Here is a 20,564-nt window from a genome sequence, read left to right as displayed (position 1 = left end):
AAATAAGAATGTCGTAATTTTTTAAAATTAATACAAAATATTTTATTTGCAAGTTCTTTCAAAAATACAAAAAAAATATTGTTTTTTTTATATAAGAATGTTCTTTTTATAATTATATATTTTCTTTTACGTAGATAAATGTTGAACTTAAGAAAAGTTAATAAGTTAAAATTTATGTTGAACTTATCAGTTATTAACTTTATAATTCTTAACTTTTAACGTTTTAACCAGTTATATTATTCAACTCTGAATTAATTACACTTACAATAAGTATTAGACCAGGGCAATGTGCAAGAAATTGTACGCAAATAATATGTTATAAAAAAACCATAATCTGTAACAGAAAGAGGGAGAATAATGATTACGTCGTTCTCGATCTTGCATATTTATCAAAATAAATAAACATTAAGAGCGATATCCTTTATATCAATTTGCTAGCGTTTGAAATATTTTTCTTGCCAAGCATATTTTTCTTTTGCGCATAGAAAATTATGAATATGTCATCGAAAATTATATATATATATATGTTATTTTTTTGTTAAAAATGTACGTATGTACATATAATTTTAATTGTTAAAAATGTACGTATGTACATATAATTTTAATTTCTGCATTTTGCACTTTGAATTAGGTATATCTTCTTTTATTGCGCAATTGAGGACAGAGAGAGAGAGAGAGAGAGAGAGAGAGAGAGAGAGAGAGAGAGAGAGAGAGAGAGAGAGAGAGAGAGAGAGAGAGAAATAATGTATTTCAAATAACAATAAGCAATAAATTTTTTTAAATTTATTACAATTATTTTACCTGTATTAAGTAGAACAGCGAGTCACATAGATATTTCTATTTATTTCCAAATCAGAAACATTTTTAACTCGCGATTCGTATCTATTATTCTTTTTCTATTATTCTTTTTCTACGCAGATTACATCATATATTTTTACCATGTTATTCATAAACAAAGTTGAAATGATATAATTCTTATCTAATGAATAGCAGATGTAATCTCTTACGATAAAAAAATGAATTTCTAGATGAATAAAATACGTGCATATATTTGGGCAATTGAACGAATTATATAATTGATCCTCTGAATATCCAATTGGTTTAACGTTCACGATTATTGATGCAATAACTGCAACAACAAAATTCATGTTATATTAACATGTTTGCTGATTCTTTAAATACTTTATACGCGTGTTCATGAAGAAAGCTTCTAGTGTTGTGATTGTGCAATTGTTTCTTGTATCTTCTGTACAGCAAACAATTACTGTAAAGAAAAATGGAATTGTTGTTTTATACCGGGTGTTCCAAAATTCACGAATCAAAATACTGTAGTAAAAAAGTTGTCGAAAAATCAAGTAAAATAGTTATTTGTAGAAGTTACTTTTTTATTTTAAGAAGTAAATTTTTGAGATATAAGGATTTAAAGCTGACTAATTACAAACTACAAACATTCATACATTCGTTGCAGCGTTCACGCGATAGTATTGTTGACTCACAAAGATGCAATTCTAAACATAGTTTGTGATTGATCAGCTTCAATCTTTCTTTTATATCTCAAAACATTTTATTTCTTGAAATAAAAATTATAAATTCTTTCTTACTTAATTTCTCGACAACTTTCTTGCTCCAGCACTTTAATTGATTCATGAATTTCTAAACACCTTGTATAATTACAAGACAGATAAACTTTCAACTCTTTTTTTAATTCGTTAATTCCTTTGCGGCAATCGGTAATTCTATTCGACGAGGATAACGAAAAAAAGGATAAAAATGTAAATCTCCGGATGATCTTCACGAATCGCGGCTTGTGCAATGCAAATACTTGAGCACTCTGGAAGATCAGCGAATCGTAGGAAGAGAGAAGGGTTGAAATGCGTAATGTACTCGGCGGGGTGGGGAGGCTCGAGTAAGATAGAGTGAGGAAGAAAAGTGGTAATGTTGTCTTGGGTCTTCGAGTTACTGCTCCATCCTCGGCTGCAAACGGTCCGCGTCCTGCCCGTCACGTCAGTCTTCGAGGCGCTCGAGCGTTGGCCTGTGCATGTCCCGTAAGTACACCGCGGCTTGCACCGAGCGCGTATACCTCGCAACTTCATTCTATAACCGTGCAATTAGATCGCGTATAAAGGAAGGAAAAACAAGAAAAGCGGAAGAAAAGAAAAAGGGAGAGAGACCGGGACTTCGTACTTTCACATTCCGCGTACTCGTCAGACACGATCCGCAAACGTCCGTTCCTGCACGTATGTATATAACACGCCATGCGTCCGTAATGCTTTCTCAGTGTATTATCTCTGGCACTGGTCACCAGGAATTATAACGTGATTGCCAAATGTCAGTTACAATGTCAAAAGTCAAGGCGCTCCCGAGCACGTGCAATTGACTCGGGTTCAAGATCCACGTGAAGCGCAATGAGGGGAAAAAAAGGGAGATCAACGTGCGTGCGGCTCGATACGTTCGAACACTTTGCTGACGAGATGATCGTCTCTTTTCCCCTCCTTCTGTTCATCTAAAGCAACACAGAAAAAATTTTATACCTCAATTAACCAATGGAATAATTAACTGAGGATCTTCTGAAAGTCACGTGATTGACGTTGCACGCAAGAATTGTAGAAGTTGTACAAAAACTTGGAAGATAAATAAGCAGAGATGTTATCACGTTCGCGTTAATTATTTTCCTTCGGATAATGAAAGACTCAATTCACTTTTTTTGTCGTCACAAATTTATTATTTACATCTCAAAATATCAAGATTGCGATGTAATACAAATTATCCTTATTAGCAATTCTTTTTCACGTTTTATTCGTTTGATCGAAGGTGCGGCCGCTAATGCGAAAAATTGACTGCTACATCAAGAAAATAATTGCAGAGTTTCTTCCTCGCGCGCTTAGGATTTTAATTGACTTGAAGCATGTTTTTAAAAAAAATAAAATTCTCACGCTCGGCCAGGCGTTACTTTTCGCGTCGCGATAAAACGCGAGATTTACACCTGCCTCGCCGAGAATCACGAACGTTCGTAATTTCGCGCTATCTTCCGTCAGCAACAGCTCTTCGAGCTCCTCGACAATGCACGAGTCGATCACATATATGTATACCGTCTCTCTGTCGGGCTTTTCGTTTTTCTACTTTTTACGCCTCGACGCTCCCTGCTTCTGGAGCGAACTTTTTTAGATACATATAACTCTCTGGACGGTCCTCGACGGAAGCCTATACCGAGCTTATGACGAGCGAAAGGTCGTTGTCCCGCTCCGAACGGCGTTTCCGAACGAGGGGAATTAAATCGGGGCTGTAAATCGTTTGATCGGGACTTTTGTGAAGCGTGCGACAAGCCGCGGTGCTAAAAATACATCTAAGAAACGAGCGTGCCGTTGGGGCGTTTAGCGAATGTCTTCCTGCGCGTTTATACAGTTCAAACATTATATTTCGGCATCATCGCTCATCGATGTTCCGTACGTTTTCACATTTCGGCATCTCGTCATTTTCGCGAATGCGTCTCGACGCTTGACTTATTTCGATCGTCGCTTCACGTAGGCGAGCTTCTATTTTTTTTTTTTTTAATTTATTGCATTTTGCGTAAGTATATAATTTTTGCAGAGCAAAGTGGCATTTACGCATAATGCGATTGATCGATGAATTAAAATCTACGCTTAATACTATACATCGTCGCTGGAAATTATAGCTTTAGTTGTTCGTCAAGTATAGTATAATACTTGGCGCAGAGGTCAAAACTTGCTCGAGGCGCAACATGCAACCGCTGCACTTCTCTGATTACCTACCGCAATCGCAGACTTATAACAATTCCTTTTACTCGATACATCTGACATTTTATTTAATGTTTCTTGTATTTCTTATCGGTATTAGCGGCGATTTTCCACATGAGCCGCACGCACAAATCACGTGTTCATAGTTTTATATCGCGCTCGTGTATCACGCAACATGAGAAACTTGTCCGGAAATCTGAAATTAAATACAAATCATCTTCACACGCTTCCTGCCTTGATCTTTTAACCCGCGAGAGGCGTTACTGTCCAACATTTAATTTATGTTAATATTATATGCGTTTTACATTAATATCATATGCGTCCGATGAGCGCGTGTCCGATATGCGCTTTGACAGAACTTCGATCATGCTAATTTTTTATCTGCCTTATAAAAAAAGACAATCGTCAACAAGTTTCTAAGTAGACAACGTGACAAAAAATGTGATTTGGATTTTTTTTTGTCCGAGAACGCGTGTCCCTTTTTTTTTCTCCATAAATTTTATCCTCTGTAGAATAAATTTTCCTCTCGCGCACTTTTTGGTGACTTAACAGCGATATAGAAAGCAATTTAATAACAGGATTATTTCTCCTGGAAAATGTATAGTCACCGCGGTCGAAGGTAAATTATTCTACAGTAAAATTATTTCGTGCCGATTGGGTCATACGGTATGATGAAATGCTATAATTGAACAAATTGCTGTAATTAGATACCCGTTATCCTTTAAATCATTTTTCGTGTTGAAAGAGACAGTTACAGCAATCTATCTCTTATGCTGCTATACGTTACATTGATAACACTTCATCGATTGTATTATCAAGTAGTTAACCGTATCAACAGATTTCATAAAAGAAATGTGTTTATCATGCCGCTAAATGATTTAACTTATATAAACAGCGACAAGGAATTCCATTTGGAGATTTTTTTGCATTTATTTAGAGAAATTCAAAGTAAAAAATTCAAGAGTTTAATTATATGTGATTACTTGTAAAATTATATTAAATGATAGAATAATAAAAAATTAACTGCGTATGAAGTAATGAAATCTACGTGATACTTTATAAATAAAACTTAACAATCACCGCGGTCGTAATCTATTTACTGCGTGCCGCATTAAGATCTTTATTATCTCCTTCACTTCGTAGCAAACATATTATCTATACACTATTTCATTAACATTAAAGAAAGACCGTTCTCAACAAAAAAATGTTCTATATGCATCGTTCAATGTTTTCTATCAATCAAAAGAACTTTATTCTCACTTAATCGGTTAGAAACAAACATATCAATGTCATAAAGCAATGTATTTGAAATAACATCGTGCAACTTTGTCCTCAGTACGAAGGTATATTCTACGCAATTGTTCATTTATTCATATTCAATAAATAATCTATTCATTTATTCATTTATTCATATTGTCGCCGAAGAATAGATCTTCGTGCGCGTAAAGAAGAAAGGAAAGAAAAGAGATCAGCGCGGTGGTATCATCGTGTGGTGCCATTGTATCGAATTCGCCGAACGCGTGTGAATCACGTGGAATGGAAAAAACGTGATGCGATTTTCTTCAGTACGAAAGTCCACAGCCCGGGACATTTGCTCGTGCCGTTCGCATCTCTCTTGAACTTTGCGCGCACCATTCGCTCTGTGTATACAATTCATCATTCGCTTATCTGCCAATGTTGCATGTTTAAAGAGGACACAGTCTAAATGTCTTCCCCCTCGAGGAAATTCGATGCGCAACGAGTCAATAACGAAGCGTGCAACGTGGAGATCCCCCTCTCCTTCTCAGTGATCCTTTATCGAGGGCGCGGAACGCATAATGATAACGTATGATGTTTTCTACGATCGGTTGATGCCGGCCATCGACCATATCTTCCTTTGTCTCATAATCAGCGAGGAGCGCTTTCAAGCACCGTACGTATCACGTCGTCACTACTCGACGAACGGTTTCCGTCGTTCTGCGCGACGCGCGAGTTGTTCCGCCTTTGTTATCATTTCGGAATTTCGCGTACGTGCGAGAAGTGGCGGAGAAACATCTACGAAAGTGGACGAACGACATTTCTACATCCGTAATCGGGGCTATTTAGTTGCATCGACATCCACGTTGTAAGTTTGAATTGGCGACGTTTCTTGAAAACTGACAAAAATTTCGTCTTTAATGTAATTAATATTATTTTTAATGATATATATTAATTATATAAAAAATTATAATTACGTATAATTAATGTAATTATATGTATAATTTTTAATATAAGAATTTGAATGATATATATTAATTATATTATCATTTATATAAAATGATGTATATTAATATATTAATTATATTAGAAATTATAATTGCGTATAATTAATGTAATTATATGTATAATCTTTAATATAATTAAAAAATATCGGAATGTATAAAGCAGAAACTGAATGCTACTGAAGATTTCTATTACACGGAAAAAGAAAACTGGTTGCGTAAAGTGAAAATCTGCTAGAGTCAAGTAGAAGAGTAGAAATGAAATAAGTACTTCTTACTAAATCTATCAAATAGCTACAAATATTGAGAACTAGAAAATCAATAATTACGATAAGAAATTCTGATTGGTATAATTACATTTTGCGTGTATTACTTGATTATACAATTATGTTTCTTAAGATGTAAATGTCATTAAGAAACATGTCTTGATTGTACAATCAAGTTTCTTAATATGTCAATATCATTAAGAAACATGTCATAGAAAAGAGACAACATCCCTTCTAATAAAATTAGAATTAAAATTAGAATCTCTGGATTCGTGTTTGTACGGCTCAGAGCGTTCCAAAATTACAATATAATTAATTAATTATAAGAATTACTGTAATAATTGGCCACTCTAAAGTTGAGACATTCTTCTGGAAAAAATTACAATATTATTGATACTCTTGAGCGATTGAAAAAAGATTCTTATAAACTATTTATTGCTTCGTCCAAATTTTGGCCTATATCTTTTGCTACATCTTTGTAAATATGTAGCCCATTCTCGATCGCTCGATTACGCCATGTTTGCAATCCAATTAAGCGATCGGCATTCGTGCATAACCTTTTAAAAAATTTACAATTGATCTTTATACTTTGAGAACAACTTTGCTTTTTTTTAAAAACCTCTTATTGTATAATATTTGAAATATTGTATAATATTTCAAAATATACAGATATGACAGAAAGAAAGGAGTGAGAGGGGGAAATACGTTCTGATACAAGGGGATTTATAGGTACATGAGTACCAATAAATTTTAAGTGTAGTCTTTCGATCGTTACACGATTCGATCAATGTCAATGACATACGAAATTTATTTATTTACTCGGAAAAAGAATTAAATCTGTCGACTTATGGCCATATCTGGTTCATCAGTTCAGATTTAACCAGAGCTGAACAGATACAACCAAATCCGACCAGATTATTTATCGAATGTATTCAATTTTTAATCTTACTCGAGTTAGTAATTATTTATACATATCTCTAAATAATTTAAAAAAAAAATGTAATCTATTAAATAATGATTACATTAAGGATTTTTTTATACTTTCGTTAACTTAAACCATCACCTATAAATTTGCAATGTAAATAATTTATATGTCTGTGCGATTGTCATTTGCATTTTATACATAAGGCGACTGAATTGACGAAAGATTCTTTTATACTAGATACCTAATATTTTTTTGTTTATAAAAAAAGACTTGTTTTTTTGCAAATTATTATATATCTTTATCATAATTTATTTTTATATAATCATGTATTGTCAAAGATATTTAATTGAATATCTTTAATATGTATAAATCAATTCATGTTTACATATTTAAATATTATTTATATATTTAATCCGTGTAATAAAATATAATTTATATATTTAATTAAATAAATATATTTAAATATTAAATGGATATCGTCGAACATTTAGTTAAACGTGATATCATCTGACTTAAATTGTTTTCGATCAAATTCAACCTCAGTTCGGTTTATCGTCTTATCTGGACAGATATGGTCGGATCTGGCAGAAAAGTCATACTTGAAAATATTTAACCAGATATAATTTGTTGTCATTAGATCTAAACCTTTTTTCCCTAAATATGATTATTTATTATAATCACAAAATACTGATACTGATATAATACAACAATTGTAATCGTTGTGGCCTACATAAATAGGCGCAGCAATTGTTATATGGAAAACGTGATGATTTAAAAAATAACAATGTTGTGTATACTTCAGGCAGCAACGCTGTACTTATTTTTTATACTGACTAACTTGACTGATTTTGTTTTATCAACAAAGAAACGTGCAGGAAATGTGTCCTCGCTATTATAATTATTGTTGCATTCGGCAAGTTTTACATTAGTCAGGTCTCTTTAATAAGAATAATTCGAGAAAGCAATTTTTAATACTTTGAATTTTAAATGTAATGGGAATTCTCTCATTCTCAAGAGGGACAAATCTACAATGTTCTCTCTTTTACATTATCTCTTATACCTAATGCATGGTTTTTTTTTTTTTTTTTTTTTTATTCTGGTTCACCTTCGGGACCACGTTGTGTTTCGTCTTACCTTTCGATTCAAGGTAAGGCACACGTTTACGCTTTCGACTATAAATGACGGACCAGAGCGTAATCAAAATACGAACACTGTGCTCTGTCACGTAATCCATCCTTGAAGTTAACCCACTGCTTTCACCACATTCTTGCAACATTCATGAAACGCGCATGTCTACATTGTTGCGAAAAAAAAGAACAACAGGCAGCAGTGTAACGTATTACGTATTAGCTTCTCGTTGGCAAACTCTGCGTCTTTCAACGTCTTGTTAAATAAAAAAACAAACCATTTTTGCGATGTACTCGAGGAGAGGCATTAAGGCGGTGTTCGTCTTCGTCGGGTTTCTAGCTTAGCAAATCTTGATTCTGACAGTTTCCTGTTGGATAAGAAAGCCAATTTTTGCGAATTTATAGAGATTTTGTCATTAGTGCTCTCAATTTGTCGTTCACGCTTCACTTCTCTCAGTTTCTTGTTGCATAAGAAATTGAAATTTTTATCATGTATTTGAAAAGAAGTATAAAAACAGATAATTTCGTCACAGATATTTTCAATTAGTCAATCTCACTTCTATCAACTTCTCGTTACATAAAAAAGTCGTAGGTTGCGCGATACGTTCGTAGAAAAGTAATTTTTTTTTTAGCGAATTCTTATCGTAGCTGGTAAAAATAAAACTTTTCTCTTTGCGCGAATCTCGCGTTGTTTTCCATTTTAATTTTGTTTCTATACGGAGAAATAGTTTTCCATTGCCAGCGAAATATTTACTCCGCGACACGCTTGGGAAAGTTAAATAAACTCGGGGAAGGAAACGACCAGGGAAATACGATGCGAGGACAGCTGATTGGAAACATATTTGCAAATGTTTGATAAAGACAATAACAAGAGCGACGTAAAAAGTACACGATCGTTAAATGTGGATTGGAAATTGCGAGCATTAAGCATGACTTATTAACGCTTATCGCGAGTGCCGATATTACAATGCAAACGGAAGCCTCGTTTTATTCGCATTACGCGATGACGTCGAAGTTCATCGAAACGTGTGCGATATGCTAAATATTTTGCTCTGTATTTAACGTTTATCGCAGATTATGGTTTACAACATAGGAGAATCGTATCGCATTGCGTAATGAAGCATCATTATTTCTCGTTGGTGACAATTTAGTCCCCTTTCCCTTTCGGCCTGTATGTATGCACATACACGTACGAAGTTCATGATAATATCTTTGACGCAACTCGACTATCTTCGGCTTTTATTTTTCTTCTGCGAATGTTCCGTTGGATTGATAGTCAGCTGCCGTTCGTTAAATTACATATTTTGAAAACAGTGCGACCTACTCTTCCAACTGTCGTAAAAATTCAGCAATATTAGCTTCTGATTATACGACATTCATTTGCGATAAGATTATCGATTCCGCTGTCAATGAAATCATCAAAGGTTACTGGACTTGGTACTCTCGGAGTATGACTAAGGCGATACGATCTTGTTGACGTACACCCGCCTACAAACTGAGTATCTACGTTCTACAATGCATTAATAGAAAATTGCCGCAAGGTTTTATTTCTTGGAGTATTGCGTTGGTACCTTAGTCATCTTCTAATTACTTGTTCATTCTTATTTGCTCGTTAAATCGTGTTTATACGTATCAGGAAGTAAGTAAATTTTATTTATCTATTTTACCTCAGTCACGTTTTAAGCAAATATCAGATTCGTCAGAAACTTATATTCTTAGGGTGATATGAGATAAACATCACCAACCACGTTACAGATAGCCTTGGTCATTTCTTGTTTGAGTGGCAATTAACGCTGAAAGCATTACGAAAATTTCAATAAAAAGTAAAAGTAAAACGACGGCATGGCGCGCATGCACGCGCGAGTATTTTCGAGTGTCTGCATTGTGAAATATAAGATATATTTTCATAGGATTGGCTAACAATAAGTTTAATGTTCTAAACTATGTTAAGTTAAAGCTAATGGCTTGTAAAATTTAGTTACGTTAAAAGTTGCATAAACGAATAATTAAGTCATTTAAAAGTTGCGTTGAAATCAAGTTAAATTAAAAGTTTATTTTGAATAGTTTTATTTTTCTTATCAACATAGAATATTGTAGTTTTTTGAAAATATATTACACAAAATAAGCAATTATGAATTATGACATGGATCATAACTTATAACTGCTTATTTTGTGTAACATATTTTCAAAAAACAATATTCTATGTTGATAAGAGAAATAAAACTATTCAAAATTAACTTTTAATTTAACTTGATTTTAACGCAACTTTTAAATGAGTTAATTGTAACTATAATTTAAAATGTATGTTTAATATTTTATTTGTGTAAGTTATTACCTTACATGCATTTTTGCTATTTTTTTTTTAATTTTAATTGTTATAAATTTAATTGTTGCATTTTGGGTCATGGATGACCGGTAAGCATATTTGTATTCATGCATCGTCGAAAAGAATAGCTCTACCGGGCCGTTAATGAATCATCGTGCGGGGAACAAAAAATTATCTTGTAAATACAAAGCTACCTTTGTCCTCGGCTTACGAAATGACGCACACTTACATATATGCTACATACAAATATATAGCGAATCAAGCTACGAATTCCTATCGACTGCCTTTTCCGCGTTTCTTTTTGTTTAACTTATGGCTTCCAAATCACAAAAAATAATGAGCTCTATCTCAACGAAATGGTCGATGTAGTTATGCAAAGAACAGAAAAAAGTATAATGGAAAATTTTCTGAAATTCCATCTAGTATTAACAAATGTGTAGCAAAAATTTATAGTTGTTAGCTTATTAGAAAAACATATAAACGACATTTTAATTTTATCTGTAAACGATAGACTTAGCTTGCCATAAATTATACACTTGCGAGAAATGTTATTGAGAATTATTTATAACATCTCGATAAAATTGATATCCTTTGATTGAAAATCAGAGTTACAAGTTTCGTAATTTTACTATTTTTAGATTTCTCGAAGAAAACTTGTCTTTATCTTTGAATCGCCGATTATGCATTAATTGAGATATCTATGACTGGTATTTACAGTCGAGTCGATTCTTATAACATATTTAAATCCTCAAGTATTGTCTTAAAATATCATTAATTAATCGCAAAGTCTTAGCATCTTCAGATATTACTTAAGACGATTCTTAAAACAAGATTCGACTATAAATATCGGCGCATTATGATGCGTATCGCATGTCATGTGTGATTTCGAAAGATTCAACTCGAAATGACTAGGTATTATCAAGCGATGCGGTAGGACCGCGACGCCAAGTGTATAAAAAAGTTCAAGCCAATAAAAAGTTTAAGTCAATATTATGCAACTGCGCCACTGGCATTGTCGAGGTACAGATATCGGGGAATTTTTATCCCGAAAATAATCCGCAAAAACCAGCTTGTCATTCTTATTTAAAAATAGTCGTAAGTCACTTCGTATTCATTTTGAATTTATTATAAGTAACCAATTTACCTACTGGGAAAAAAAACAGCGGTGATTGTTAATCCAAAGAATTAATAATTTTTTTTTACGATTGTCATAAATCACTTCTGGCGATGTTGTTTTTCCTTTTTTTTTGTGTGTATGTCTGCGATTTTTAATCGTCTATTATTGCAGATATCCTTTTTTATTCCAGGTTGCTCGGGTCGGAGCGGCAGATGAGCGTTCAAGTATAACCAGTTCCTATCACTCGATCGGTTCCCACAAAGAGCGCATAAGGATGGAAGTATTGATGCACGAGGCGAGCAACCGGCGAGAAAACGGCGCGGATGCGTCGGTCTGTACAGTCGACTCCAAATCCACGTTCAACGAGAGGCGAGAAAACGACGGCATGTCGCCCGACGATTCCGCGATTAATCGCCAGGATTCGATCGATATCATCTTCGAGGACATCACCTACACCGTCAGCCTTGGCTTCAGAAAGGGTAAGCGACTCTCGAACTCTTTTTTAACAAATTGGACTAAAAAATTACGTATACGCAGAAAAAATTTTCTCTTAGAATTTACCTTTGAAATCACGGTGAAATCATGAAATAACATGTATTAACGAATTTTATTATATGTATATTAAATAAAATATAAATTTGTCTGAAATTATAGTAAGTTTCTAGTCAGTGTTGTCCCAAAATTAGCGTAATTTTAAGGGAAAATTCTTTTCGTGTATACAAATCGCAAATTAGCGTCATTGAAATCAGATTTCATTACTTCTTCCAAACAGGGTTGGCAAAATTCTACATTTTTTTGATAAAGCCCATGCCAATGCAAAAACTCGATATTTTCCGGGAAAAAATGGTATCTTCCGGAAAAAACTGGCAAAAATAATAATAAATATAATTTAATACAATTAAATATAATTAAATATAATTTAAATATAATTTAATATAATTTTTTTTTATTTTAAATATAATTTGCCCAAAGATTTCGTTAATTTTGTCATGCATTTACATAATTGTCCAGCAAGTTCAGCGTCAATAGAGAGAGTATTCTCCAATCTAAATTTTATCCAAAACAAAATTCGTAATAGATTAGGAATTGACGTAACAAATAAATTAGTTTTTTCTTATAAATGTTAAATGGCGAACGCAAAGACGTTAATGATTGGTAAACATTGGTAAACATAAAATTTTACTATTTAATTATTTTTACTATTACTATTATTACTATTAATTACTACTATTATTTACTATTACATATAATACTATTTTGCATTTAATTACATATATTAATTTAGAAAGATTTTATTGATTTATTTTATTGGTTTATATAAAATTCATTAATATATATAAGATTATATATATAAGATTCATTATAAGATTACAGCAAAAATATTTCTTTTGCATATAAATATATTTTATTTAATAGTCACTTTTTTAGTTCTTGCCAGTTTATTCCAATTTGCCAGTTTATGGGATAAAGTCCGGGACGGTAAAATCCGGAATTTACCATGGTTTTTTCCACTTACTGGACTTTTTCTGCCAACCCTGCTTCCAAATCGTATATTGGTGACAGTTTAATGTAATTTACATATATAAAATAGTATTTACGTTCTTGTTGTTTTTCTCGGGGAAATGACGATTCGTACATTTCTCGTGAAGTTTTACGGCGTATACGCACATTCCACAAATAATTATTTCTTATGTAAAAAGATGTTGTACAAATTATTAATTAAATTGATTACAATCATTTACTGCCATTAATTATCCGCGATAAAAAAGAAAATTTCTTGTTGGAGTTGAACGAGGAGTTATGGAAGCGCCACTAACGATGTCTCCGAAGCATTAAGTAATCATTGCGTTGAAAAAATTTCAGGGATGAAGGAGATCTTGCATGGTATTGCCGGAAGGCTCCCTAGTGCTCAATTGATCGCTCTGATGGGGCCATCCGGCGCGGGAAAGTCCACATTGCTCGATATCCTGTCTGGTTTTCGTACAACCGGAGTGGATGGTGTTATATATATCAACGGTCGCGTCCGGCATCTCAATACCTTTCGGAAGTAAGCGTGCAGCCTTTGATTTCATCAAATTGATAAAGCTTGAAATTTTTTTAATTAATAATTTATTATTTAAGTAATTAAAGAAGTTAAAGGCACTTTATCATGTATTTTGGCGTCACTTCTCTCGATGCGACACGACGTGGCCTTTGTACTGTTGACAATCTCTTTGAGAATCAATTCGAATCGCTTTGGACACGGATATCGATCGCAGAAATATGCATGCCGTTTTAACACTTCGTTAATTCCCTTTTACAGATGCAGCGCGTACATCACGCAGGACGATCGATTGGAACCCCTGCTCACCGTGGTCGAGAACATGAGGGTCGCCGCGGATTTAAAGCTGCCGTCGAACACGCCGCAACACAAGAAGGAGATGATTGTGAGTAAAAATTTATGATTTTGATACTTTATGAAGAAAATGTTATGTTTATTTACCAAGATTTTTGTTGAGGAAAATAGAAATGTCACATTGCTTTTTGACCAGATTTAATTAAAGCTAAATAAAGCTTTATAATTACTCAATTATTATTTGAAGATAATGTAGAGTGCATCTTGATTGATCTGTATCAATATTAATTAATGTGTATATTTGTCGTGAGACAGCTGAGATTTATCCCTGAGCTAATTTAAAATGAAATATATTTTATAAAGATTTTATAAAGATTAATTATACGTATGTATAATTTCACACACACACACACACAGATTGAAGACATTCTCACGACACTTGGCTTGTATGAACACATGAACACGAGATCCGGCCGATTAAGCGGCGGCCAAAAGAAGCGGCTCTCCATCGCACTAGAATTGGTTAATAATCCCATGGTGATGTTCCTCGACGAGCCCACCACGTAAGTGCAACAAATTGGCCTTGGTTATTCGGTGCTTCTGATTTTTTATCTTTTTCCATACAATTCCGAAAAAACGGCTGCCTCTTTAAATGTTCGCATTAATGTCTAACATCTTATGTCAGTATCCGCCATTTATCATAAACATTGTTAACATTGTTGCCGCGGTTTAAAAAAATCGTCCATTAATGAACATCTTGTTATATTTCTCATTATATTTTTATACTTGTACTTGTTACAGAGGTCTGGATAGTTCGTCTTGCACGCAGGTCGTAAATTTGTTAAAACTATTAGCACGACAGGGGAGAACAATAGTTTGCACTATTCATCAACCCAGTGCATCCTTATTTCAGTTGTTCGATCAAGTAAGTATATAATTGCGTCACAGAAAATTCTGTAGGAAAGTTATTACTTAAAAACACGTAAAATTAGTAAGATGATGTTACCACATATCTCGATATACGTTGTTCTCATCTTTGCGATTAAAATGATAAAATGATAAAATGTTCAAATGATTGAAAAAATCAAAATTCATGCAGGTATATGTATTGACGAAAGGTGATTGTATATACCAAGGTGCAACGGACAAGCTCGTACCATATCTGGAAAGTATGAAACTGCCGTGTCCTATGTATCATAATCCAGCAGATTACAGTACGTATAATATTCATTCTTTAACATTACTCGGCAATCTCGTTCGTTTTGTTAGTCAATATAATATTGCTATATACAAATATTGCAGTAATCGAGCTTGCTTGTGGCGAGTATGGTGATGATAAAATCGACACATTGATAATGGGATCGCAAAATGGACGAAATTTACAGTGGTTTGGTAACTCAGAAATCCTGAAGGATGCAAAAACCTTAAGAGGTACGGAGAAAATCAAAGAAAAAATTCATCATGTTACTATTAGAGTCCTATATAAAGAAAGAAGCGACATTGATGTCCGAAGCTCAGATTGATAATCTGATTGATACTTGATTGGCTAAGCGAGCAGCCATATTGTGACCACAGCTGTTTGTAGAATGATACGAATGGTGTTTGATGACATTAGAGCGGTCTCAAAATGGCGGTGGAGGACTCAATTGGATACTGAAGGTTGTGGTGGGGGTTCGATGTCGCTTCTCTCTTTATATAGGACTCTATTACTATAAAATCATGTAATTTGATACGACCGTATTTAATTGTTAAAGATAATTCTTCTATATAACATTGATAGTTTTAATCGTTCTTAATGTTTACTTATAACGAAATGTGATATTAAAAAATACCGTTAAGCTATCGTATTAGAAAATTTAATGCACTCATTGATTTATATAGTACATGTGATATCGTTTAATGTTTGACCATTTCCTTCAGCGGCACATCCTCTGAAAGACGTAACGCGCAATAACAGCTTACACGCGACAAATCTCATTCATCAAATCAGGATCTTACTAAGGAGAGGCTATATCATGGCTAAAAGAGATACGGTAAGAATTGTTTACTATATTGTGCATTTCAATACACGTGCATCGGTGATGATTTTTAATCAACGTTAAATCGCACTCATTGGAGGCTTGACCAATTATGCGAATTATCTTTCTTAAAGATTGTACGGAGAGATACTCGAGTATTTTTTTTTCCTGCATTGTATTGTTGATTACATTGAGTAAATCAGCGAATAAAATCTTGAGAATTTAAGATATGATCTGTTGAAAATCCAGAGGATGCTAGTTATTGAAAATGCCAAGTGCCGTCGATCTTGGAGAAAAAAAAAAAAGAAAAAAAAGTTGCACTAAGATCGCATGAATTTCTGTTTAATAATCTGTGCATATTTATCGCAGACTCTGACGCATTTGCGCATCGCTGTTAACATCCTCGTGGGAATAATGTTGGGCTGCGTTTTCATGCAATCCGGTGCCGATGGCTCTCGCGTACTGGACAACTACAATTTGCTCTTTTCCATTTTAATACATCACATGATGACGACGATGATGCTCACGATAGTGACCTGTAAGTATCCGTATCACATAAATAACTTTTTATGATTTTGTAACGACTAACGGTTCTTCGATCATTTTTATCGCAAATTGCGTGACGAAAAACGTTTCATTTTTGGTTTGCAGTTCCCCTGCAGATGTCCATTCTTCTGAAGGAGCACTTCAATAGATGGTACAGCCTAAAGGCGTTCTACACAACGATAACGATAATCGATATGCCAATTTCCATAGTTTGCTGCTTCGGGTTTTCACTTATTATCTATTTCATGTCAGCGCAACCGCTGGAGATTATTCGATTTTTGATGTTCACGGCTATTAGCCTGTTGATTATGTTAATAGGGCAAGGTACCGGTCTCATGATAGGCGCTGTGTTTAATGTCGTGGTAAGTACTAATAATTAATTAGAATTGTTACTGTGTGACAGTTATCAGCGTTACTTCATTGTAAGCCGTACAATGTTTAGTATTTAATTTTATCTATAATATAAAATATCTCTTATCAATTTCCAGTTTCTTTATCGGAATCACAAATATTGATTTTGCAAATCATTAACTTTCGTTGACCTCGACCCCATCAAATGCGTCATTAATTCCATCCTTTTTCCGCTATGTACTTTTATACGTACAGTTATCAGTAATTCGCTGAGATAAAACTCTTGTGCTAAAGATCACATTTTATCTTTGTCGCAAAATGTTGTATAAAAAAGATATTTCATTTTCGAAATAGAACTTAATAAGAAAACATAACTTGCAGAATGGTACGTTTATGGGACCAACATTAGCAGTTCCACTAATGATGTTTGCTGGATTCGGAGTATCGTTGCGTGATCTACCGAGTTATCTAAAATGGGGCAGCTATCTCAGTTATTTACGATATGGTCTAGAAGGGTAAGAGTTATTTCACAATACGTTTCGTAATTTTTGTATTATCTAGCAGAGATATATATCATCTATCTCATGTTTATTTCTATTCATTTACATTTATGATAAAACATATAATTTAATACGTATTTAATACGTATTTATAATACAATTTATCCCTTTTATGCTTGGTTTTTTCTTTGCAGTAATAATTAGCATCTAATTCATGTTTTATTAAAGGTTATTAAGGTCGTTGCTTATGAATCTATAGTCAAAATTTCAAATGACGTTCAAGAAAATGAGTTTCACCCAAATCCAACAAAACATTTGTATTTTGTTTTGCCATATTGATTCGCTGTTTTGACATTAAGGAGCGATTTTTTTCACACATCCTTTATGTCGACCTTCAAAATGAGCACAATAAGAACTCGCGTTTTTAACTTTTATGAAAGATGTATGTATTTTTCACTTTTACTCCATTTCATGAATATTTGACGGGGTATGCAGATTAAGGGATGAAACTCACAAGAGTGTTTATTTTTTTTGTGAAGAATTCTATCCTTTCCGTCTCGAAAATGAGGCCAGAAAGAAATCGCTATCTTTATTTTTGTGGAAGATATAAACTTTTGAATGACCGGGACATGTACGTTTCACCAGGCAAAAAAGGGTTAAAGAATTTATATAAATTAGAATTACTTGACACTAATAAATTAATTTGGAATTGAATAATTCAAAATTACAAAAATGTAAAGTATTTTTACATTTAATACTTTAATTTTTACATTAAAGTATTATTATTTGAAGCGTTACTTAAATGCGTGCTTTTGCAGACTGGTTGCAGCCATCTACGGGCTGGACAGACCCATTCTAGACTGCAAAGAGAAGGGCGAGCTGTACTGTCACTATAGATATCCTTCGAAATTTCTTTCGGATATCGCTATGGGCGGAGATCAATTCTGGAACGACGTTATCGCGCTCATTACAATACTACTCATTACACGTTGCGGCGCATATTTACTTTTACGATGGAAACTCATGTCATACCGATAATACCAATGTGGTAATGGACCTATAAAATGCGATTTATAGTCTAACTACGTAGCAACGTACAATTTAAGTGGCTAGAAGACTTACGTACTCTTGATCTTCCAATTTGTAACATTAAAGTTTTGCCCGAAGCCGCATTTGCCGAGCGTGTAGCTTTCGAAATATTTTAATATTAAAAAAAAAAAAAAAAAAAAAGAAGTCATATCGAGAAATGGTAAAAACGATGGGATAAACACTTATTTCTATTAGTCGTTAATTTATGTCTCTTATGATTTGTGTACTTTTATTGCTATCAGAAACTTATGCAAACCGATATTAATATAGCGAAAAAAAGAGTGCCATGAACGTTAAACGTTCGGTATATACTCTTCCTGTATATAATCTTGATAAATTGTCTGATTGTAATTTCGTAATAGTCGTATGAATGAATAAGACTGTGCATGTGTCTATATGATGAATGTATGTATCTCCGAGTTTCAATCGATAGACGTCGAGAATGTACGACAATAAGTATACGTAACAGTAACAATACTGTTAGTAAATAATGCAGTTAATTGTATTTAATGTTTATATTTAAATGTGATATATGCGAGATGCTGTGTATAAACCTACGTGTTGCTGCGTGATAATGTATGTATTGTGCGTCAACGCTAAAAGTAAGACACTTCCATAGAAAGATACACTACTTGAACTTATATATCGGATTGTGTGTCAACATAATTACTTCTGTCACAGCCTTGACAGCTGACGATTTTAATTTATCCGATTTCGATAAGCAAATACGTCGAGTTAAAAAGCGTGGATTACGTCAGTCCTCCGAATAAAATGCAAACTGCAAGCATTGCACGAAAACACTGATTTAGGAAAAACATTGTTTTCTAAGAGGTAATTATTTTAATGTGATATTCTTTAAAAATTCTCAAGAAACTATCAAACTGTTAATTGTTGAAATAGTAGACGTACTATAAAACAATTACTTCAATCTTGTAAAAATTGACGAATTAGCAGGTAAATTCTTTCAAATTTATTGAGTGTTGTTCCATTTATATTATCATTATTATTAGCATTATTTTAATACGTTATGATTTTTATTACAATGTTATTATATAGTTTTACATTTATACGGACATTTAGTATGTCTTCTGTCATTTATGTAAGAAGATTAGTTATATGGAAATTTTGACTTCTATTAAGCTAGCTTTCCCTTCCCTCCATCAACGCAAAATTAATTTTAAAATATTTTAAAGATAAATCCTAATTAATGTTAATTTAAAGTTTAAAACCAGGCGTTCAAACAGAAAATTTTGACAGAAAATTTAAAAAAATGGGTACGGCTATCTTAACATTAAGCTAGTCTCTTCCCAACAAAAAAATATTTATTATGTAAACGAATAAACAAATACTCTAGAATTAAGTGCTTCAAGAAATAATGAAAATAAATCAAAAATATATATTACAGAACTTAGAAGCTGGTCGCAATTGTTAAAACAGAGGTATAGAGTGCAATGATTTGTACGTAACAAACGTATGAAATGAAATAAATGCACAACATAATAAAGTACTGTGTGATGTATTAATTAAATCCTACACATATAATCTATTCACAAAAATGCATTTCTTACTCAATCTTCATATAACATACGAGGTCGCACTAGTTGATCTCGCCAGTATAATGCATAATTTCGATTTTTCTCCAAGATTAGCATTACTAGATTTTTCAGCTGTTAATTATCTTTATTTTTTTTTAGACAAAATATTACTTTTAACTTTTAACATTAAAGTGAGACCAATAAAATTATTACAAAAAATTTAATTTATATTTGCATTTATTTCAAATCAATGGAGATTATTAATAACTGGCGATGACTTTATATGTAATAGAAGAAGACCGTATCATTTAAAGGGTATTTACACTGAGAAAAAAATTGTTAACTTGACTAAATTTTTCATCAGTTTAATTGAACTTCTTCAATTGAAGTATTTATATGTATTTAAATTAAATAAAAGGTAGTTAAATGTGTAA

The 20,564-nt window shown here is 33.1% G+C and overlaps 1 protein-coding gene across 4 annotated transcripts; it reads left to right on the top strand.

The window, feature by feature from the left end:
- The first annotated feature begins 1,902 nt into the window (after positions 1-1,902).
- On the top strand, positions 1,903-19,946 carry LOC105200256 (ATP-binding cassette sub-family G member 4). Of its 4 annotated transcripts, none has more exons than XM_011167726.3 (13): positions 1,903-2,045; positions 11,947-12,235; positions 13,620-13,803; positions 14,059-14,182; positions 14,509-14,654; positions 14,893-15,016; positions 15,191-15,305; positions 15,394-15,522; positions 16,012-16,124; positions 16,479-16,647; positions 16,761-17,017; positions 17,388-17,521; positions 18,325-18,544. In XM_011167726.3, exons 2-13 carry the CDS (start codon positions 12,031-12,033, stop codon positions 18,542-18,544), a joined length of 1,920 nt encoding a protein of 639 aa, XP_011166028.1. In that variant the 5' UTR covers positions 1,903-2,045; positions 11,947-12,030. The 4 variants fall into 4 exon arrangements, with proteins under 4 accessions (XP_011166028.1, XP_011166031.1, XP_011166029.1 ...); XM_011167729.3 differs by lacking the exon at positions 1,903-2,045 and adding an exon at positions 2,052-2,237; XM_011167727.3 differs by lacking the exon at positions 1,903-2,045 and adding an exon at positions 5,674-5,859.
- Positions 19,947-20,564: the final 618 nt, after the last annotated feature.

This window comes from Solenopsis invicta, chromosome 11 (assembly GCF_016802725.1).
Source record: "Solenopsis invicta isolate M01_SB chromosome 11, UNIL_Sinv_3.0, whole genome shotgun sequence".
Taxonomy (NCBI): Eukaryota; Metazoa; Arthropoda; class Insecta; order Hymenoptera; family Formicidae; genus Solenopsis; species Solenopsis invicta.
Note: the sequence above shows the minus strand (reverse complement) of the source record. Positions and strands in the feature narration are given on the sequence as shown.